The following is a 23,277-nucleotide window of genomic DNA, read 5'->3' as shown; positions in this document are numbered from 1 at the left end:
AGCTCTCACCTCCATTGCCTCAAATGAATACTGGGCATCTCCTGGCAGGAAAGAGTGCCAAATACAGAAATACACCAGTATGCAGAGATCCCCCAGAATGTTTGTCTTCTTTGAGTCAACGCCACTGGCTGGGTCACATGAGTTGAATGGATGATGGTCACCTTCCCAAAGACAGGGTCGCATGCTGATAGCAAGCTTTCCATAGGCCAACAGGTCACCCACACATCCACAACTGCAATACATGGAGTCTGCAAGAGAGACTTCAAGTCAATCGGGACTGGAGTCATTGCACATGAAGGCCTCGCTGCTGACAGAGTGCCGAGAGAAACGTGGCCAGGAAAGGCGTGGAAAAAGCAGAGGGCAAAAAAAATGACCAGGAGGCGGAAAAGAGCCCAGGGAGAGGGGGACAAAAGCTGACTTCAGGCCAACTGTGCCAACTGCAGAAGGGGCTGCCACTCTCAAATCAGCCTCTATGGCCACAACAGATGAGATTCAATCCAGGAGTGGCATACACCCTGGGCTCAGTCCATCATCTCCCGAGAGAGACTGACACCTATTCCTATCCGGCATCATTGTTTAGGCAAAGTAAACTTTCGCCAGTTTCCACCTGTCTCAACATATCTGTATTGCCCGGGTTACTCAAGCTGAATAAATTCCTGTTACGCTTTCAGCTGCCCATTAATTATCTCTTCCAATTTTAATTTCCTCAGATGTTTGAATCGATATTCTCCATTTTACAGTAACATTCAAAGTCAAACATAGGAAGTTTAACAAGTTTTTATTGTACCTCTGTAGGTATTGTCTTTGCAAAATATGGTCATTGGTGGAGAGAGCAGAGGAGGTTTTCTCTTACAACACTGAGAAACTTTGGGCTCGGGAAGAAATCTCTGGATTTGCGAATTATCAAGGAAGCCGGATTTTTAAACAAAGAACTTGAAAGTGCAAAAGGTAAGGAAATGAAATGTCAGATGCACTAACCAGCTGCTGTGGAGGTGAATTGATAGTTTAAGCAGATAGTAAAATGCAACAGGAATTTACAAGGTGAGACAAAGTTTCCACGTCATTGTAATATACAGCTATGGATTTTGATTGGCAGGAATATTAATGATCTTGGAGAGAATCTCAGAGTTGTACTACAGACTGACCTGTTGAGGCTTCTGAGGCACTGCTAAAAGTGCCAGTGACACTGATTCTAAACACCAATCTTCAGACAAATCATAGAATCCCGACAGTGTAGAGGGGGGGCCATTCATCCCATCGAGTCTGCATCGACAACAATCCCACCTCGGCCCTAACCCCATAATCGGACATGGTTACCCCACTAATCCCTCTAACCTATGCATCCCGGGAATGAAGGAGCATGGATGTGTGTGCTGGTTCTGTCTGTGGTTACTCGAAGGGTGTCATTGATGAGATTGAGGGCATTGAAGGTAGAGATGATGGAACAGTTCAGGTCAATGCAGCAGAGGCCCTGCAGCAAGCTGAGAACTGAAGAGACAAGCGTGTTGGAAGTTGAAAATGAATTTGTCAGAGAGGTGGGGAGAACGTTTCTGAGGAGCAGCTGGAGATTATTGAGAATGTGGTAAAGCAGTTCAGTGTTCTCTTCCACAGAGAGCACTGGTCATTGAATATATTCATGGTTGAGTTAGACAGATTTTTGATCCACAAGGAAGTCGAGGGTTATGGAGGTGGCAAGAAAGTGGAGTTAAAGCCACAGTTCAAATCATCTGTGATCTTGATGAATGATGGAACAGGTTGAATGGCTGACTCCTCTTCCTATTTCTAATTCAGTATGGCCTTCATAAGAGAACTGGATAACCATCTCAAGGGAAACATTTACAGAGATATGGAGGAAAGGCAGGAAAGTGGAGCTAGGTGAGTTCCACTTACAAAGAGCTAGCATGGACATGATGGGGCCAAATAGCCTCCTTCTTTACTGTAACCCTTCCAGTAACTCTTTTCCCTAGAGTGGCCGGGTGCGAATTGGTCCACATGGAATAAGTGGAATCTGATTTAGATATCCTTGCCCTACAGTCACTATATTTAAGAATTTCAGCATGTTTGTAACTGGGGAATCTTCATTTGGGAGCATTCACAGTCTGTCATCACTTCTTCAGGTCTCCCTTTCGATCCACACTTCAAGATTAACAACGCAACCTCCAATATTATCTGCTCAATTGTCTTTGGAGAACGGTTTGAATATCGAGATGAAAAGTTCCTTGAATTTCTTCATATAGTCGGGGAAAGCTTTGTCTTGGAAGGAGGATTTTGGGGTCAGGTAAGACAACTCCATAATATACCAGAAAGGAGTGTGTTATGGGATTTGAGCATCAGACTCAGTCTCATATGAAACAAAGCCAAGGTTGAGTCACAGTATCAGGTGAGTTTAAAGAACATACTGGAATGACTTGAGAGTTCAGAGAAATGCAAAGACCATTTTCATTTCTGCCATCATAACTTGGCCAATGTGCTGCTTCATGGAATGGAAATAAGGTGATTTGATCTCTACCCTTTAAGCACATTGATGTAGGCGAGTGGGAGGTTGGGATTAATATTGAATGGTAAAGAAAATGGAGGGGAGAGAGGATGAGGTACAATGGACAAAATCAATATCATTTTATTTTATACTACCACAAGTCAAAATAAATCTCCGTGTTGTATGTTCATAATGGGGTGTTGCCAGATGTTCCTACCCAAAGTAACAGAGAACATCATTGCAATAGTGAACTGCAGCTGGATTGGCACAACTAAAACAAAAAGACCATTTGCCAATCCAGATGAAGTACTCCGGCTCACTCATACACATTTTGGCAACATTGGAGTGGCGAGACTTTAAAGAAACAACCAGCAATTTTTCCTCATCTCCATTCTAAATGGTCTACCCCATATCCTGAGACCGTGGACAGGATCTTCCGGCTGCGCTGGCCCCAAAACTGGAAAATCCCTCCCGGGGCCAATGGACTTTTGCATGGTCCGCCCCTTCATCCGCTACGGTTCCCATGGTGGGCAGGACGGTAAAATTCCCCCTGTGTCTCCTGCTTTTAAATTTCCCAAACAGGGAAAACATCCTCCCTGCTTCTCATTTGTCCAGCCATGTTAGAATTTTATATGTTTCAATCAGATTTCCTCTCATTCTTCTAATCTCTAGTGAATACAGTCAGACCAATTATTCCACCTCACTCCTGACTTGTGCCTTGTAGATAGTGGACAGGCTTTTGAGTGTCAGAGGTGAAGGCAGAATTCCCAATCTCCACTGTGGTATTTAATTGGTTGATCCAGTTACATTCCTGGTCAATGGTAATCTCCTCCCCAGGATGTTGATGGTGGTGGATTCAGCAAAGGCAATGTCATTGAATGTCAAGGGGCGTTGATTCAGTAATGGCAATGTCATTGAATGTCAAGGGCTAATGGTCAGATTCTCTCTTGTTGGAGATAGCCATTGCTCGGTGATGTGAATGTCACTTATCAACACAAAATGTAGATATGCCAATAAATTGATATTTGAGTTACTTGAGCTTTTGTTACCAACAATGTATGCTTTTCACCAGAAAGAAAGAACAACTTGCATTTAAGTTGTCAGATGATCAGGGGTTCAAATCCCATTCCAAAGAGTAGAGCAGATCATTCGACCTGACAATTGAAGTGCAGTACTGAGGGAGTGTTACAGTGCTGGAGGAGCTGTCATTAAGTTGAAATATTAAACTGAAGATCCGCCAACACTTTCAGATGAAAGAAAAGGAAAGTTGTCCTGGATAACATGCTACTTCTCAACCAGTCACTAACCTAATGGCGGATGGATCATACTTTGTGAAAATTGACTGCTGTGGCCTCCACATAACAACAATGACTACATTTCAAAGTATTTAATGTTTTGAGAAGCTCTAAGAAAATGTAAATTTTTTCCTTCGGCTCTGTGGTAAACATAGTGGAGTGAATTTCTGTGTCTAATGTTTACAGTTAAATCAGAGACATGTTAGAAAAATGTAATGTCTTTCACTTCAAACTCTGTGTTTGTTGCAGTTGGTGAACTCGTTCCCCTGTATTCGCCACCTCCCAGGTCCACACAATAAAATATTCAAAAATCAACACCTGATTATCCGCTTCATACAGGAAATAATCGTAGAGCATAAAAAGTCCTGGAATCCAGATGAGCCCAGAGATTTCATTGATGCTTTCTTAGCAGAACAGGGAAAGGTATGTGACAGAAATTGGAACATATCCCAGACAGTGTTGGCTGGATAAAAGTAAATTACTGTGGATGCTGGAATCTGAAGCCAGAAAAGAAAATGCTGGAGAATCTCAGCAGGTCTGGCAACATCTGTAAGGAGAGAAAAGAGCTGACGTTTCAAGTCCAGATCAAAGGGTCATCTGGACTCGAAATATCAGCTCTTTTCTCTCCTTACAGATGCTGCCAGACCTGCTGAGATTTTCCAGCATTTTCTCTTTTGGCTTCAGTGTTGGCTGGATGTGTTTCTAATCCATTTTTGGTAACACTGAGCCATGGGTGTTGATGCTTTATTTTAACCATCGTTAAAGAATCATTTATCAGATATCAGCACCAGGCACTTTGACAGATTTCCTTCCTCCCTACGAGAAATATTTATCCCCATTCCGCTGGCAGAAATACTGTCCGATTCCTGTCGGCCAGCGATCGAATCTGAAATATTCCTCTGCACCACATTAGGCAGTGCGGTAACCCATTGGGCCACCAGAGGAGCCTGTCAATACTCCTCGAATCAGATTGAGCCCAGAGGAATCTTGGCACACCTTAGCAAAACGCAGTGGAGCCGCTGAATTAAAAGATCTAGCCTTGCCTGATGTGTGGGAGGGGAAGGTTCATTCCCTTCGGACAGTCTCAAGTCCACAATCCAGCGGGACTGAAAATGTCAAGTCAAACAGCAAAGAAAAAGTATCCAATGACCCTGGTTGACAGGAAAATCATTTTTTCCTCGTATAATTCTATTAGAATTGATTATCTTCCTGATATTTGAATCCATGTGTTTCATATTTAGGTGAAAGATAATCCCAGGACAAGTTTTTTGGAATCCAATTTGTTAGGGGTAGTCATTGATCTCTTTTCTGCTGGTTCAGAGACCACCTCCACTACCCTACGCTGGTCCCTGCTCTTCATGATGCTACATCCTGATCTTCAGTGTAAGTATGACAGTGTGTCTCGTTGTCCAAATTGAAGCTCAGGACATAGAGACTCCATTACTCGACCCGGTGTTTATGGGGCATAGAACACACTGCCTTCCGTTTGGATTAGAGCAAAGTAGAAAACGCAGATTGTACATTCTCTGCGAAGTTCCTTCACGATCTTGGAGGGGAGGGGGGCACCAGACCTAGATAAATGCAGTGCCCTCCCATTGGCTACATAAACTGCACAGATGCTGGAAGGTGTTTGGAGTTTGATGCCAGAATTCTACTGCCCCACCCACCACAGAATCGGAGCGGGCGAGGCGCAGACAGTGGAAATGTCCATTGACCTGGGTCGTGATTTTCCAGTCTCAGGTTGAGCGAGGCCGTAAAATCAAGCTCCAGGTATTTCTGGGTCAAAAGTTCTTGTGGGGGCGTGGAGGGGGGATCATGAACCTTGACCTTCTGACAAAATAAATCTTGTATATTCTACAGTGCTCTTCATAATGCAGGGGCAGTGGGTTCATTCAGAGCTTTAGTTATCAGCCCATGTCTCAGTGCATTTTCAGTGTAATTCTATGTAATAACGTATCTTCTATTCAGGGTAGTTTTTGTATTTGGATTTGTATCAGTTTCTTTCAAAGCTTTGACTTGCTGGCTGGAATTCTCCAGCCATTCTTGCAGTGGGATTCTCTGGCTGGGCGCCAAATTCTCTGTCCTCTGCAGCAGTGACGGGGTGTATGACATTGGAGAAGTCCAACTGTTGTCTAGTTTGACACATGGGAAACCAATGTTTGAACTTGTCATGCAGGTAAGCGTCGGAGATGTCTTCCAGCTTCATAACACGCCTGTGCTGTATTTTGCATAGCTTGCAGTCTGCCGCACTCGTAATCAAAAAGACCTTCGATTTACCAAGTCCAATCTGCCACCTTCTGATTAATGGAAAAGATTTCATAGCTCCATCAAAGAAAATCTGGAGAAGACTTCTGGCCAATATTTACCCATGAACCAATATCCCTAAAGCAGATTTTCAAACCACCCATCACAATGCTACTTGTGGGATATTACTGTGCACACATTGGTTGCTTACACTTTCTACATTACACTTCAAAGGTGATTTTCAAAATATTTTATTCTTTTGTTTCTGTAGCTAAAGTCCATGAAGAGATTGACAGAGTAGTTGGGAAAGAGAGAAAGCCAGCGCTGGAAGACCGTGAGGAAATGCCATACACTAATGCTGTTATCCATGAAACCCAACGCTTAGGGAATATTGCTCCAATTTCGCTCCCTCATCAAACATTCAGGGATACGGAGGTTATGGGGTACACAATCCCTAAGGTACGAGTCTGGAATTAATCTTGGATATGTAGCTTCTTCTTCTACCCGGTAAACCTGTCCCCCTCTGAAAGCACAACTTCTCCCCAATTATAATTGTTACTTATAAATTTTGATGGTTGTACTGAGGGCTTAATAATAGGAAAGATGGAGATTCTGGCTTGGCTTAAAGAGCTGAGCATCTCTCAAGCAGGTACCTTTGAGGCAATGGATATAGAATCATAGAACAGCAGGAGAGCGTTCAGTACAAAGTATCCTAAGCAAGAGCAACTTGCGGAGTCCCACTACTCAGCCTTTCCTAAGAGGCTTGCAAATATTTTCTTGTCAGATGCTGATGTGATGGGCGGCACGGTAGCACAGTGGTTGGCACTGCTGCTTCACAGCTCCGGGGACCTGGGTTCGATTCAAGGCTTGGGTCACTGTCTGTGTGGAGTTTGCGCATTCTCCTCATGTCTGCATGGGTTTCCTCCGGGTGCTCCGGTTTCCTCCCACAGTCCAAAGATGTGCGGGTTAGGTTGATTGGCCATGCTAAAAAAAATTGCCCTTAGTGTCCTGAGATGCGCAGGTTAGAGGGATTAGTGGGTAAATATGTAGGGATATGGGGGTAGGGCCTGGGTGGGTTTGTGGTCGGTGCAGACTCGATGGGCTGAATGGCCTCTTTCTGTACTGTAGGGTTTCTATGAATTCTATGATAACCTTTTGAGAGCTGTGATTGAATCTTCCTCCAGCCTTCTCTCAGGCAGTGCCTAATCTTGCAGGTTCATTGCATTGCAACAAGTCTTCATGTCGGCAATGGTTCTTTTGCCAAGCACCAACTGGGGATTAAGGTCTTTAACCCAGAAGATTCCATATCCTGCTCCGAATTCAAGTATTGCTGTGATAGCTGGCTACAAATATATTCCTGGCTAATGTATCTCATTATTTAAACACCTTTCAGGGAACAATGGTCATTCCAAATCTTACCTCCACCATGTTTGATGAGAAAGTTTGGTCGACTCCACATCAGTTTAATCCGGGTCACTTCCTCAGCGCCGAGGGGAGGTTTGAGAAGCCGGAAGCCTTCATCCCATTCTCTGCAGGTAATGTAGGATTTGGGGAATCATTAAATATACTGGAATATACAACTGTGGATTAGTAATGGATGTCCAGCCACATCTCTGTGCAGCGTTCAGGGTCTTAGTCGCTTTCTCGTCTTCAAAGAAAATTCCAGAAATTACAATCTAAAGTGATCTCAGCTCTCAAAGCTCCAAGAAGTAGTTTCTAAAGAGTGAATTTTATATTGGTTGAGTAGAAGGAAGTAAGATAACATCCGCTTAAGACTGAAAAAGTTTGAAATTGATTCAGAGAGGTTCAATGCTGGGGGATGCTGCCAGAGTGACATTAAATATTAAAGACCGCGAGGCAACCAGTTACTGTTCAATCGGTTTGACCCCACAGTCACCTTCGGGCATCTCTCCTGCCATCTCTAACTACTCTCTTCTTCTGCACTCTCTAACTACTCTCTTCTCATGTGCCCTCTAACTCCTCTCTTCTCCTGTGTTCTCTAACTACTCTCCTCTCTTGTGCTCTCTAACTCCTCTCTTCTCCTGTGCTCTCTAACTACTCTCGTCTCTTGCGCTCTCTAACTACTCTCTTCTCCTGTGCTCTCTAACTACTCTCTTCTCCTACGCGCTCTAACTCCTCTCTTCTCCTGTGCTCTCTAACTACTCTCGTCTCTTGCGCTCTCTAACTACTCTCTTCTCCTGTGCTCTCTAACTACTCTCTTCTCCTACGCGCTCTAACTACTCTCTTCTCCTGCGCTCTCTAACTACTCTCTTCTCTTGTGCTCCCTAAATACTCTCTTCTCCTGCGCTCTCTAACTACTCTCTTCCTCTGCTGTCTAAATACTCTCTTCTCCTGCGCTCTCTAACTGCACCCTTCTCCTGCGCTCTCTAACTACTCTCTTCTCCTGCGCTCTCTAACTACTCTCTTCTCCTACGCTCTCTAAATACTCTCTTCTCCTGCGCTCTCTAACAGCACCCTACTCATGCGCTCTCTAACTACTCTCTTCTCCTGCGCTCTCTAACTACTCTCTTCTCCTGCACTCTCTAACTACTCTCTTCTCCTGCGCTCTCTAACTACTCTCTTCTCCTGCGCTCTCTAACTACTCTCTTCTCCTGTGCTCCCTAACTACTTTCTTCTCCTGTGCTCCCTAACTACTCTCTTCTCCTGCGCTCTCTAACTACTCTCTTCTCCTGCGCTCTCTAACTACTCTCTTCTCCTGCGCTCTCTAACTGCACCCTTCTCCTGCGCTCTCTAACTACTCTCTTCTCCTACGCTCTCTAAATACTCTCTTCTCCTGCGCTCTCTAACAGCACCCTACTCCTGCGCTCTCGAACTACTCTCTTCTCCTGCGCTCTCTAACTACTCTCTTCTCCTGCACTCTGTAACTACTCTCTTCTCCTGCGCTCTCTAACTACTCTCTTCTCCTGCGCTCTCTAACTACTCTCTTCTCCTGCACTCTCTAACTACTCTCTTCTACTGCGCTCTCTAACTACTCACTTCTCCTGCGCTCTCTAACTACTCTCCTCTCCTGCGCTCTCTAACTACTCTCTTCTCCTGCGCTCTCTAACTACTCTCTTCTACTGTGCTCTCTAACTACTCTCTTCTCCTGCGCTCTGTAACTACTCTCTTCTCCTGCGCTCTGTAACTACTCTCTTCTCCTGCGCTCTCTAACTACTTTCTTCTCTTGCGCTCTCTGACTACTCTCTTCTCTTGCGCTCTCTGACTACTCTCTTCTCCTGCGCTCTCTGACTACTCTCATCTCTTGCACTCTCTTACTACTCTCTTCTCTTGCGCTCTCTTACTACTCTCTTCTCCTGCGGTCTCTAACTACTCTCTTCTCCTGCGCTCCCTAACTACTCTCTTCTCCTGCGCTCTCTAACTACTCTCTTCTCCTGCGCTCTCTAACTACTCTCTTCTCTTGCGATCTCTAACTACTCTCTTCTCCTGCGCTCTCTAACTACTCTCTTCCCCTGCGCTCTCTAACTACTCTCTTCCTCTGCGCTCTCTAACTACTCTCTTCCTCTGCGCTCTCTAACGACTATTTTCTCCTGCGCTCTCTAACTACTCTCTTCTCCTGCGCTCTCTAACTACACTCTTCTCTTGCGCTCTCTAACTACTCTCTTCTCCTGCGCTCTCTAACTACTCTCTTCCTCTGCGCTCTCTAGTTACTATCTTCTCCTGCGCTCTCTAACTACTCTCTTCTCCTGCGCTCTCTAACTACTCTCTTCTCCTACGCTCTCGAACTACTCTGTTCTCCTGCGCTCTCTAACTACTCTCTTCCTCTGCGCTCTCTAACTACGATCTTCTCCTGCGCTCTCTAACTGCTGTCTTCCCCTGCGCTCTCGAACTACTCTCTTCCCCTGAGCTCTCTAACTACTCTCTTCTCCTGCGCTCTCTAACTATTCTCTTCTCCTGCGTTTCCGAACTACTCTCTTCTCCTGCGATCTCTAACTACTCTCTTCTCCTGCGCTCTCTAACTACTCTCTTCTCCTCTGCTCTCGAACTACTCTCTTCTCCTGCGCTCTCTAACTACTCTCTTCCCCTGCGCTCTCTAACTACTCTCTTCCCCGGCGCTCTCTCACTACTCTCTTCTCCTGCGCTCTCTAACTACTCTCTTCTCCTGCGCTCTCTAACTACTCTCTTCTCCTCTGCTCTCTAACTACTCACTTCTCCTGCGCTCTCTAACTACTCTCTTCTCCTGCGCTCTCTAACTACTCTCTTCTCCTGCGCTCTCTAACTACTCTCTTCTCCGGCGTTTTTGAACTACTCTCTTCTCCAGCGCTCTCTAAGTACTCTCTTCTCCTGCACTCTCTAACTACTCTCGTCTCCGGCGTTTTTGAACTACTATCTTCTCCTGCACTCTCTAACTACTCTCTTCTCCTGCGCTCTCTAACTACTCTCTTCTCCTGCGCTCTCTAACTACTCTCTTCTCCTGCACTCTCTAACTACTCTCTTCTCCTGCGCTCTCTAACTACTCTCTTCTCCTACGCTCTCTAACTACTCTCTTCTCCAGGGTTTTCGAACTACTCTCTTCTCCTGCGCTCTCTAACTACTCTCTTCTCCTGCACTCTCGAACTACTCTCTTCTCCTGCGCTCTCTAACTACTCTCTTCTCCTGCGCTCTCTAACTACTCTCTTCTCCTGCGCTCTCTAACTACTCTCTTCTCCTGCGCTCTCGAACTACTCTCTTCTCCTGTGCTCTCTAACTACTCTCTTCTCTTGCGCTCTCTAACTACTCTCTTCTCCTGTGCTATCTAACTACTCTCTTCTCTTGCGCTCTCTAACTGGTCTCTTCTCCTGTGTGCTCTAAATCATCTCTTCTCCTGCACTCTTTAGCTACTCTCTTCTCCTGCGCTCTCTAACTACTCTCTTCTACTGTGCTCTCTTACTACTCTCTTCTCCTGCGCTCTCTAACTACTCTCTTCTCTTGCGCTCTCTAACTACTCTCTTCTCTTGCGCTCTCTAACTGCTCTCTTCTCCTGTGCGCTCTAAATCATCTCTTCTCCTGCACTCTCTAGCTACTCTCTTCTCCTGTGCTCTCGAGCTACTCTCTTGTCCTACGCTCTCTAAATACTCTCTTCTCCTGCGCTCTCTAACTGCACCCTACTCCTGCGCTCTCTAACTACTCTGTTCTCCTGCGCTCTCTAACTACTCTCTTCTCCTGCGCTCTCTAACTACTCTCTTCTCCTGTGCTCTCTAACTACTCTCTTCTCCTGTGCTCCCTAACTACTTTCTTCTCCCGTGCTCTCTAACTACTCTCTTCTCCTGCGCTCTCTAACTACTCTCTTCTCCTATGCTCTCGAATTACTCCCTTCTCCTGCGCTCTCTAACTGCACCCTTCTCCTGCACTGCCTAACTAGTCTCTTCTCTTGCACTCTCAAACTACTCTCTTCTCCTGCGCTCTCTAACTACTCCCTTCTCCTGTGCTCCCTAACTGCTCTCTTCTCCTGCGCTCTCTAACTACTCTCTTCTCTTGCGCTCTCTAACTACTCTCTTCTCCTGCGCTCTCTAACTACTCTCTTCCTCTGCGCTCTCTAATTACTATCTTCTCCTGCGCTCTCTAACTACTCTCTTCTCTTGCGCTCTCAAACTACTCTCTTCTCCTGTGCACTCTAACTACTCTCTTCTCCTGCGCTCTCTAACTACTCTCTTCCTCTGCGCTCTCTAACAACTCTCTTCCTCTGCGCTCTCTAACTACTATCTTCTCCTGCGCTCTCTAACTGCTCTCTTCTCCTGTGCTCTCTAACTGCTCTCGTCTCCTGCGCTCTCTAACTGCTCTCTTCTCCTTCGTTTTCTAACTACTCTCTTCTCCTGCGCTCTCTAACTTCTCTCTTCTCTTGCGCTCTCTAACTACTCTCTTCTCCTGCGCTCTCTAACTACTCTCTTCCTCTGCGCTCTCTAATTACCATCTTCTCCTGCGCTCTCTAACTACTCTCTTCTCCTGTGCTCTCTAACTACTCTCTTCTCCTGCGCTCTCTAACTACTCTCTTCTCCAGTGCACTCTAACTACTCTCTTCTCCTGCGCTCTCTAACTACTCTCTTCCTCTGCGCTCTCTAACTACTCTCTTCCTCTGCGCTCTCTAACTACTATCTTCTCCTGCGCTCTCTAACTGCTCTCTTCTCCTGTGCTCTTTAACTGCTCTCTTCTCTTGCGCTCTCTAACTGCTCTCTTCTCCTTCGTTTTCTAACTACTCTCTTCTCCTGCGCTCTCTAACTGCTCTCTTCTCCTGTGCTCTCTAACTGCTCTCGTCTCCTGCGCTCTCTAACTACTCTCTTCTCCTGCACTCTCTAACTACTCTCTTCTCCTGCACTCTCTAACTACTCTCTTCTCCTGCGCTCTCTAACTACTCTCTTCTCCTGTGCTCCCTAACTATTTCTTCTCCTGTGCTCTCTAACTACTCTCTTCTCCTGCGCTCTCTAACTACTCTCTTCTCCTGCGCTCTCTAACTACTCTCTTCTCCTGCGCTCTCTAACTGCACCCTTCTCCTGCGCTCTCTAACTGCACCCTTCTCCTGCGCTCTCTAACTACTCTCTTCTCCTACGCTCTCTAACAGCACCCTACTCCTGCGCTCTCTAACTACTCTCTTCTCCTGCGCTCTCTAACTAATCTCTTCTCCTGCGCTCTCTAACTACTCTCTTCTCCTGCGCTCTCAAACTACACTCTTCTCCTGTGCTCTCTAACTACTCTCTTCTGCTGCGCTCTCTAATTACTCTCTTCTCCTGCGCTCTCTAACTACTCTCTTCTCCTGCGCTCTGTAACTACTCTCTTCTCCTGCGCTCTCTAACTACTCTCTTCTCCTGTGCTCTCTAACTACTCTCTTCTCCTGTGCTCCCTAACTACTTTCTTCTCCCGTGCTCTCTAACTACTCTCTTCTCCTGCGCTCTCTAACTACTCTCTTCTCCTATGCTCTCGAATTACTCCCTTCTCCTGCGCTCTCTAACTGCACCCTTCTCCTGCACTGCCTAACTAGTCTCTTCTCTTGCACTCTCAAACTACTCTCTTCTCCTGCGCTCTCTAACTACTCCCTTCTCCTGTGCTCCCTAACTGCTCTCTTCTCCTGCGCTCTCTAACTACTCTCTTCTCTTGCGCTCTCTAACTACTCTCTTCTCCTGCGCTCTCTAACTACTCTCTTCCTCTGCGCTCTCTAATTACTATCTTTTCCTGCGCTCTCTAACTACTCTCTTCTCTTGCGCTCTCAAACTACTCTCTTCTCCTGTGCACTCTAACTACTCTCTTCTCCTGCGCTCTCTAACTACTCTCTTCCTCTGCGCTCTCTAACAACTCTCTTCCTCTGCGCTCTCTAACTACTATCTTCTCCTGCGCTCTCTAACTGCTCTCTTCTCCTGTGCTCTCTAACTGCTCTCGTCTCCTGCGCTCTCTAACTGCTCTCTTCTCCTTCGTTTTCTAACTACTCTCTTCTCCTGCGCTCTCTAACTTCTCTCTTCTCTTGCGCTCTCTAACTACTCTCTTCTCCTGCGCTCTCTAACTACTCTCTTCCTCTGCGCTCTCTAATTACCATCTTCTCCTGCGCTCTCTAACTACTCTCTTCTCCTGTGCTCTCTAACTACTCTCTTCTCCTGCGCTCTCTAACTACTCTCTTCTCCAGTGCACTCTAACTACTCTCTTCTCCTGCGCTCTCTAACTACTCTCTTCCTCTGCGCTCTCTAACTACTCTCTTCCTCTGCGCTCTCTAACTACTATCTTCTCCTGCGCTCTCTAACTGCTCTCTTCTCCTGTGCTCTTTAACTGCTCTCTTCTCTTGCGCTCTCTAACTGCTCTCTTCTCCTTCGTTTTCTAACTACTCTCTTCTCCTGCGCTCTCTAACTGCTCTCTTCTCCTGTGCTCTCTAACTGCTCTCGTCTCCTGCGCTCTCTAACTACTCTCTTCTCCTGCACTCTCTAACTACTCTCTTCTCCTGCGCTCTCTAACTACTCTCTTCTCCTGCGCTCTCTAACTACTCTCTTCTCCTGTGCTCCCTAACTATTTCTTCTCCTGTGCTCTCTAACTACTCTCTTCTCCTGCGCTCTCTAACTACTCTCTTCTCCTGCGCTCTCTAACTACTCTCTTCTCCTGCGCTCTCTAACTGCACCCTTCTCCTGCGCTCTCTAACTGCACCCTTCTCCTGCGCTCTCTAACTACTCTCTTCTCCTACGCTCTCTAACAGCACCCTACTCCTGCGCTCTCTAACTACTCTCTTCTCCTGCGCTCTCTAACTAATCTCTTCTCCTGCGCTCTCTAACTACTCTCTTCTCCTGCGCTCTCTAACTACACTCTTCTCCTGTGCTCTCTAACTACTCTCTTCTGCTGCGCTCTCTAATTACTCTCTTCTCCTGCGCTCTCTAACTACTCTCTTCTCCTGCGCTCTGTAACTACTCTCTTCTCCTGCGCTCTCTAACTACTCTCTTCTCCTGCGCTCTCTAACTACTCTCTTCTCCTGCACTCTCTAACTACTCTCTTCTACTGCGCTCTCTAACTACTCACTTCTCCTGCGCTCTCTAACTACTCTCCTCTCCTGCGCTCTCTAACTACTCTCCTCTCCTGCGCTCTCTAACTACTCTCTTCTCCTGCGCTCTCTAACTACTCTCTTCTACTGTGCTCTCTAACTACTCTTCTCCTGCGCTCTGTAACTACTCTCTTCTCCTATGCTCTGTAACTACTCTCTTCTCCTGCGCTCTCTAACTGCTCTCTTCTCCTGCGTTCTCGAACTACTTTCTTCTCTTGCGCTCTCTGACTACTCTCTTCTCCTGCGCTCTCTGACTACTCTCTTCTCCAGTGCACTCTAACTACTCTCTTCTCCTGCGCTCTCTAACTACTCTCTTCCTCTGCGCTCTCTAACTACTCTCTTCCTCTGCGCTCTCTAACTACTATCTTCTCCTGCGCTCTCAAACTGCTCTCTTCTCCTGTGCTCTTTAACTGCTCTCTTCTCCTGCGCTCTCTAACTGCTCTCTTCTCCTGTGCTCTCTAACTGCTCTCGTCTCCTGCGCTCTCTAACTGCTCTCTTCTCCTTCGTTTTCTAACTACTCTCTTCTCCTGCGCTCTCTAACTGCTCTCTTCTCCTGTGCTCTCTAACTGCTCTCGTCTCCTGCGCTCTCTAACTACTCTCTTCTCCTGTGCTGTCTAACTACTCTCTTCTCCTGCGCTCTCTAACTACTCTCTTCTCCTGCACTCTCTAACTACTCTCTTCTCCTGCGCTCTCTAAATACTCTCTTCTCCTGCGCTCTCTAACTACTCTCTTCTCCTGCGCTCTCTAACTACTCTCTTCTACTGTGCTCTCTAACTACTCTCTTCTCCTGTGCTCTGTAACTACTCTCTTCTCCTGCGCTCACTAACTACTTTCTTCTCTTGCGCTCTCTGACTACTCTCTTCTCTTGCGCTCTCTGACGACTCTCTTCTCCTGCGCTCTCTGACTACTCTCTTCTCTTGCGCTCTCTAACTACTCTCTTCTCCTGCACTCACTAACTACTCTCTTCTCCTGCGCTCCCTAACTACTCTCTTCTCCTGCGCTCCCTAACTACTCTCTTCTCCTGCGCTCCCTAACTACTCTCTTCTCCTGCGCTCTCTAACTACTCTCTTCTCCTGCACTCTCTAACTACTCTCTTCTCTTGCGATCTCTAACTACTCTCTTCTCCTGCGCTCTCTAACTACTTTCTTCCTCTGCGCTCTCTAATTACTATCTGCTCCTGCACTCTCTAACTACTCTCTTCTCCTGCGCTCTCTAACTACTCTCTTCTCCTGCGCTCTCTAACTACTCTCTTCCCCTGCGCTCTCTAACTACTCTCTTCCTCTGCACTCTCTAACTACTCTCTTCCTCTGCGCTCTCTAACTACTATTTTCTCCTGCGCTCTCTAACTACTCTCTTCTCCTGCATTTTCTAACTACTCTCTCCTCCTGCGCTCTCTAACTACTCTCTTCTACTGTGCTCTCTAACTACTCTCTTCTCCTGCGCTCTGTAACTACTCTCTTCTCCTGCGCTCTGTAACTACTCTCTTCTCCTGCGCTCTCTAACTACATTCTTCTCTTGCGCTCTCTGACTACTCTCTTCTCTTGCGCTCTCTGACTACTCTCTTCTCCTGCGCTCTCTGACTACTCTCTTCTCTTGCGCTCTCTTACAACTCTCTTCTCTTGCGCTCTCTTACTATCTTCTCCTGCGGTCTCTAACTACTCTCTTCTCCTGCGCTCCCTAACTACTCTCTTCTCCTGCGCTCCCTAACTACTCTCTTCTCCTGCGCTCCCTAACTATTCTCTTCTCCTGCGCCCTCTTACTACTCTCTTCTCCTGCGCTCTCTAACTACTCTCTTCTCTTGCGATCTCTAACTACTCTCTTCTCCTGCGCTCTCTCACTACTCTCTTCCTCTGCGCTCTCTAATTACTATTTTCTCCTGCGCTCTCTAACTACTCTCTTCTCCTGCGCTCTTTAACTACACTCTTCTCTTGCGCTCTCTAACTACTCTCTTCTCCTGCGCTCTCTAACTACTCTCTTCCTCTGAGCTCTCTAATTACTATCTTCTCCTGCACTCTCTAACTACTCTCTTCTCCTGCGCTCTCTAACTACTCTCTTCTCCTGCGCTCTCGAACTACACTCTTCTCCTGTGCACTCTAACTCCCCTCTTCTCCTGCGCTCTCTAACAACTCTCTTCCTCTGCGCTCTCTAACTACTCTCTTCCTCTGTGCTCTCTAACTACGATCTTCTCCTGCGCTCTCTAACTGCTCTCTTCCCCTGCGCTCTCGAACTACTCTCTTCCCCTGAGCTCTCTAACTACTCTCTTCTCCTGCGCTCTCTAACTAATCTCTTCTCCTGCGTTTCCGAACTACTCTCTTCTCCTGCGCTCTCTAACTACTCTCTTCTCCTGCGCTCTCTAACTACTCTCTTCTCCTCTGCTCTCGAACTACTCTCTTCTCCTGCGCTCTCTAACTACTCTCTTCCCCTGCGCTCTCTAACTACTCTCTTCCCCGGCGCTCTCTTACTACTCTCTTCTCCTGCGCTCTCTAACTACTCTCTTCTCCTCTGCTCTCTAACTACTCACTTCTCCTGCGCTCTCTAACTACTCTCTTCTCTTGCGCTCTCTAACTACTCTCTTCTCCTGCGCTCTCTAACTACTCTCTTCTCCAGCGTTTTTGAACTACTCTCTTCTCCTGCGCTCTCTAAGTACTCTCTTCTCCTGCACTCTCTAACTACTCTCTTCTCCTGCGCTCTCTAACTAATCTCTTCCTCTGCGCTCTCTAACTACTATCTTCTCCTGCGCTCTCTAACTGCTCTCTTCTCCTGTGCTCTTTAACTGCTCTCTTCTCCTGCGCTCTCTAACTGCTCTCTTCCCCTACGTTCTCTAACTACTCTCTTCTCCTGCGCTCTCTAACTACTCTCTTCTCCTGCATTTTCTAACTACTCTCTCCTCCTGCGCTCTCTAACTACTCTCTTCTACTGTGCTCTCTAACTACTCTCTTCTCCTGCGCTCTGTAACTACTCTCTTCTCCTGCGCTCTGTAACTACTCTCTTCTCCTGCGCTCTCTAACTACATTCTTCTCTTGCGCTCTCTGACTACTCTCTTCTCTTGCGCTCTCTGACTACTCTCTTCTCCTGCGCTCTCTGACTACTCTCTTCTCTTGCGCTCTCTTACTACTCTCTTCTCTTGCGCTCTCTTACTATCTTCTCCTGCGGTCTCTAACTACTCTCTTCTCCTGCGCTCCCTAACTACTCTCTTCTCCTGCGCTCCCTAACTACTCTCTTCTCCTGCGCTCCCTAACTACTCTCTTCTCCTGCGCTCTCTTACTACTCTCTTCTCCTGCGCTCTCTAACTACTCTCTTCTCTTGCGATCTCTAACTACTCTCTTCTCCTGCGCTCTCTAACTACTCTCTTCCTCTGCGCTCTCTAATTACTATCTTCTCCTGCGCTCTCTAAATACTCTCTTCTCCTGCGCTCTCTAACTACTCTCTTCTCCTGCACTCTCTAACTACTCTCTTCCCCTGCGCTCTCTAACTACTCTCTTCCTCTGCGCTCTCTAACTACTCTCTTCCTCTGCGCTCTCTAACTACTATTTTCTCCTGCGCTCTCTAACTACTCTCTTCTCCTGCGCTCTCTAACTGCTCTCTGCTCCTGCGCTCTCGAACTACTTTCTTCTCTTGCGCTCTCTGACTACTCTCTTCTCTTGCGCTCTCTGACTACTCTCTTCTCCTGCGCTCTCTGACTACTCTCTTCTCCAGTGCACTCTAACTACTCTCTTCTCCTGCGCTCTCTAACTACTCTCTTCCTCTGCGCTCTCTAACTACTCTCTTCCTCTGCGCTCTCTAACTACTATCTTCTCCTGCGCTCTCAAACTGCTCTCTTCTCCTGTGCTCTTTAACTGCTCTCTTCTCCTGCGCTCTCTAACTGCTCTCTTCTCCTGTGCTCTCTAACTGCTCTCGTCTCCTGCGCTCTCTAACTACTCTCTTCTCCTGTGCTGTCTAACTACTCTCTTCTCCTGCGCTCTCTAACTACTCTCTTCTCTTGCGATCTCTAACTACTCTCTTCTCCTGCGCTCTCTAACTACTCTCTTCCTCTGCGCTCTCTAATTACTATCTGCTCCTGCACTCTCTAACTACTCTCTTCTCCTGCGCTCTCTAACTACTCTCTTCTCCTGCGCTCTCTAACTACTCTCTTCCCCTGCGCTCTCTAACTACTCTCTTCCTCTGCACTCTCTAACTACTCTCTTCCTCTGCGCTCTCTAACTACTATTTTCTCCTGCGCTCTCTAACTACTCTCTTCTCTTGCGCTCTCTAACTACTCTCTTCTCCTGCACTCTCTAACTACTCTCTTCTCCTGCGCTCTCTAACTACTCTCTTCTCCTGCGCTCTCTAACTACTCTCTACTCCTGCGCTCTCTAACTACTCTCTTCTCCTGCGCTCTCTAACTACTCTCTTCTCCAGCGTTTTTGAACTACTCTCTTCTCCTGCGCTCTCTAAGTACTCTCTTCTCCTGCACTCTCTAACTACTCTCTTCTCCTGCGCTCTCTAACTACTCTCGTCTCTGGCGTTTTTGAACTACTCTCTTCTCCTGCGCTCTCTAACTACTCTCTTCTCCTGCGCTCTCTAACTACTCTCTTCTCCTGCGCTCTCTAACTACTCTCTTCTCCTGTGCTCTCTAACTACTCTCTTCTCTTGCACTCTCTATCTACTCTCTTCTCCTGTGCTATCTAACTACTCTCTTCTCTTGCGCTCTCTAACTGGTCTCTTCTCCTGTGCGTTCTAAATCATCTCTTCTCCTGCACTCTCTAGCTACTCTCTTCTCCTGCGCTCTCTAACTACTCTCTTCCATTGTGCTCTCTTACTACTCTCTTCTCCTGCGCTCTCTAACTACTCTCTTCTCTTGCGCTCTCTAACTACTCTCTTCTCTTGCGCTCTCTAACTGCTCTCTTCTCCTGTGCGCTCTAAATCATCTCTTCTCCTGCACTCTCTAGCTACTCTCTTCTCCTGTGCTCTCGAGCTACTCTCTTGTCCTACGCTCTCTACATACTCTCTTCTCCTGCGCTCTCTAACTGCACCCTACTCTTGCGCTCTCTAACTACTCTGTTCTCCTGCGCTCTCTAACTACTCTCTTCTCCTGCGCTCTCTAACTACTCTCTTCTCCTGTGCTCTCTAACTACTCTCTTCTTCTGTGCTCCCTAACTACTTTCTTCTCCCGTGCTCTCTAACTACTCTCTTCTCCTGCGCTCTCTAACTACTCTCTTCTCCTATGCTCTCGAATTACTCCCTTCTCCTGCGCTCTCTAACTGCACCCTTCTCCTGCACTCCCTAACTAGTCTCTTCTCTTGCACTCTCAAACTACTCTCTTCTCCTGCACTCTCTAACTACTCCCTTCTCCTGTGCTCCCTAACTGCTCTCTTCTCTTGCGCTCTCTAACTACTCTCTTCTCTTGCGCTCTCTAACTACTCTCTTCTCCTGCGCTCTCTAACTACTCTCTTCCTCTGCGCTCTCTAATTACTATCTTCTCCTGCGCTCTCTAACTACTCTCTTCTCTTGCGCTCTCAAACTACTCTCTTCTCCTGCGCTCTCTAACTACTCTCTTCTCTTGCGCTCTCAAACTACTCTCTTCTCCTGTGCACTCTAACTACTCTCTTCTCCTGCGCTCTCTAACTACTCTCTTCCTCTGCGCTCTCTAACAACTCTCTTCCTCTGCGCTCTCTAACTACTATCTTCTCCTGCGCTCTCTAACTGCTCTCTTCTCCTGTGCTCTCTAACTGCTCTCGTCTCCTGCGCTCTCTAACTGCTCTCTTCTCCTTCGTTTTCTAACTACTCTCTTCTCCTGCGCTCTCTAACTACTCTCTTCTCTTGCGCTCTCTAACTACTCTCTTCTCCTGCGCTCTCTAACTACTCTCTTCCTCTGCGCTCTCTAATTACCATCTTCTCCTGCGCTCTCTAACTACTCTCTTCTCCTGCGCTCTCTAACTACTCTCTTCTCCTGCGCTCTCTAACTACTCTCTTCTCCTGCACTCTCTAACTACTCTCTTCTCCAGTGCACTCTAACTACTCTCTTCTCCTGCGCTCTCTAACCACTCTCTTCCTCTGCGCTCTCTAACTACTCTCTTCCTCTGCGCTCTCTAACTACTATCTTCTCCTGCGCTCTCTAACTGCTCTCTTCTCCTGTGCTCTTTAACTGCTCTCTTCTCCTGCGCTCTCTAACTGCTCTCTTCCCCTACGTTCTCTAACTACTCTCTTCTCCTGCGCTCTCTAACTACTCTCTTCTCCTGCATTTTCTAACTACTCTCTCCTCCTGCGCTCTCTAACTACTCTCTTCTACTGTGCTCTCTAACTACTCTCTTCTCCTGCGCTCTGTAACTACTGTCTTCTCCTGCGCTCTGTAACTACTCTCTTCTCCTGCGCTCTCTAACTACATTCTTCTCTTGCGCTCTCTGACTACTCTCTTCTCCTGTGCTCTCTAACTACTCTCTTCTTCTGTGCTCCCTAACTACTTTCTTCTCCCGTGCTCTCTAACTACTCTCTTCTCCTGCGCTCTCTAACTACTCTCTTCTCCTATGCTCTCGAATTACTCCCTTCTCCTGCGCTCTCTAACTGCACCCTTCTCCTGCACTCCCTAACTAGTCTCTTCTCTTGCACTCTCAAACTACTCTCTTCTCCTGCACTCTCTAACTACTCCCTTCTCCTGTGCTCCCTAACTGCTCTCTTCTCTTGCGCTCTCTAACTACTCTCTTCTCTTGCGCTCTCTAACTACTCTCTTCTCCTGCGCTCTCTAACTACTCTCTTCCTCTGCGCTCTCTAATTACTATCTTCTCCTGCGCTCTCTAACTACTCTCTTCTCTTGCGCTCTCAAACTACTCTCTTCTCCTGCGCTCTCTAACTACTCTCTTCTCTTGCGCTCTCAAACTACTCTCTTCTCCTGTGCACTCTAACTACTCTCTTCTCCTGCGCTCTCTAACTACTCTCTTCCTCTGCGCTCTCTAACAACTCTCTTCCTCTGCGCTCTCTAACTACTATCTTCTCCTGCGCTCTCTAACTGCTCTCTTCTCCTGTGCTCTCTAACTGCTCTCGTCTCCTGCGCTCTCTAACTGCTCTCTTCTCCTTCGTTTTCTAACTACTCTCTTCTCCTGCGCTCTCTAACTACTCTCTTCTCTTGCGCTCTCTAACTACTCTCTTCTCCTGCGCTCTCTAACTACTCTCTTCCTCTGCGCTCTCTAATTACCATCTTCTCCTGCGCTCTCTAACTACTCTCTTCTCCTGCGCTCTCTAACTACTCTCTTCTCCTGCGCTCTCTAACTACTCTCTTCTCCTGCACTCTCTAACTACTCTCTTCTCCAGTGCACTCTAACTACTCTCTTCTCCTGCGCTCTCTAACCACTCTCTTCCTCTGCGCTCTCTAACTACTCTCTTCCTCTGCGCTCTCTAACTACTATCTTCTCCTGCGCTCTCTAACTGCTCTCTTCTCCTGTGCTCTTTAACTGCTCTCTTCTCCTGCGCTCTCTAACTGCTCTCTTCCCCTACGTTCTCTAACTACTCTCTTCTCCTGCGCTCTCTAACTACTCTCTTCTCCTGCATTTTCTAACTACTCTCTCCTCCTGCGCTCTCTAACTACTCTCTTCTACTGTGCTCTCTAACTACTCTCTTCTCCTGCGCTCTGTAACTACTGTCTTCTCCTGCGCTCTGTAACTACTCTCTTCTCCTGCGCTCTCTAACTACATTCTTCTCTTGCGCTCTCTGACTACTCTCTTCTCTTGCGCTCTCTGACTACTCTCTTCTCCTGCGCTCTCTGACTACTCTCTTCTCTTGCGCTCTCTTACTACTCTCTTCTCTTGCGCTCTCTTACTATCTTCTCCTGCGGTCTCTAACTACTCTCTTCTCCTGCGCTCCCTAACTACTCTCTTCTCCTGCGCTCCCTAACTACTCTCTTCTCCTGCGCTCCCTAACTACTCTCTTCTCCTGCGCTCTCTTACTACTCTCTTCTCCTGCGCTCTCTAACTACTCTCTTCTCTTGCGATCTCTAACTACTCTCTTCTCCTGCGCTCTCTAACTACTCTCTTCCTCTGCGCTCTCTAATTACTATCTTCTCCTGCGCTCTCTAAATACTCTCTTCTCCTGCGCTCTCTAACTACTCTCTTCTCCTGCGCTCTCTAACTACTCTCTTCCCCTGCGCTCTCTAACTACTCTCTTCCTCTGCGCTCTCTAACTACTCTCTTCCTCTGCGCTCTCTAACTACTATTTTCTCCTGCGCTCCCTAACTACTCTCTTCTCCTGCGCTCTCTAACTACTCTCTTCTCCTGCGCTCTCGAACTACACTCTTCTCCTGTGCACTCTAACTCCCCTCTTCTCCTGCGCTCTCTAACAACTCTCTTCCTCTGCGCTCTCTAACTACTCTCTTCCTCTGCGCTCTCTAACTACGATCTTCTCCTGCGCTCTCTAACTGCTCTCTTCCCCTGCGCTCTCGAACTACTCTCTTCCCCTGAGCTCTCTAACTACTCTCTTCTCCTGCGCTCTCTAACTACTCTCTTCTCCTGCGTTTCCGAACTACTCTCTTCTCCTGCGCTCTCTAACTACTCTCTTCTCCTGCGCTCTCTAACTACTCTCTTCTCCTGCGCTCTCTAACTACTCTCTTCTCCTCTGCTCTCTAACTACTCACTTCTCCTGCGCTCTCTAACTACTCTCTTCTCTTGCGCTCTCTAACTACTCTCTTCTCCTGCGCTCTCTAACTACTCTCTTCTCCAGCGTTTTTGAACTACTCTCTTCTCCTGCGCTCTCTAAGTACTCTCTTCTCCTGCACTCTCTAACTACTCTCTTCT

General features: G+C 47.1%; 1 protein-coding gene across 2 annotated transcripts in view; it reads left to right on the top strand.

Moving 5' to 3' along the window:
- Nucleotides 1-23,277, top strand: part of LOC144501412 (cytochrome P450 2J6-like) — a 73,860-nt gene that overhangs the window by 27,540 nt on the left and 23,043 nt on the right. The window contains exons 3-8 of one of the 2 annotated variants that reach the window (XM_078225138.1): nucleotides 796-948; nucleotides 2,118-2,278; nucleotides 4,021-4,194; nucleotides 5,013-5,154; nucleotides 6,287-6,474; nucleotides 7,409-7,550. In XM_078225138.1, coding sequence (XP_078081264.1) covers nucleotides 796-948; nucleotides 2,118-2,278; nucleotides 4,021-4,194; nucleotides 5,013-5,154; nucleotides 6,287-6,474; nucleotides 7,409-7,550 — 960 coding nt within the window. The remainder of the gene's footprint in view (nucleotides 1-795; nucleotides 949-2,117; nucleotides 2,279-4,020; nucleotides 4,195-5,012; nucleotides 5,155-6,286; nucleotides 6,475-7,408; nucleotides 7,551-23,277) is intronic. The other variant, XM_078225139.1, reaches the window with a different exon arrangement.

Source organism: Mustelus asterias, chromosome 12 (genome assembly GCF_964213995.1).
Source record: "Mustelus asterias chromosome 12, sMusAst1.hap1.1, whole genome shotgun sequence".
Taxonomy (NCBI): domain Eukaryota; kingdom Metazoa; phylum Chordata; class Chondrichthyes; order Carcharhiniformes; family Triakidae; genus Mustelus; species Mustelus asterias.
Note: the sequence above shows the minus strand (reverse complement) of the source record. Positions and strands in the feature narration are given on the sequence as shown.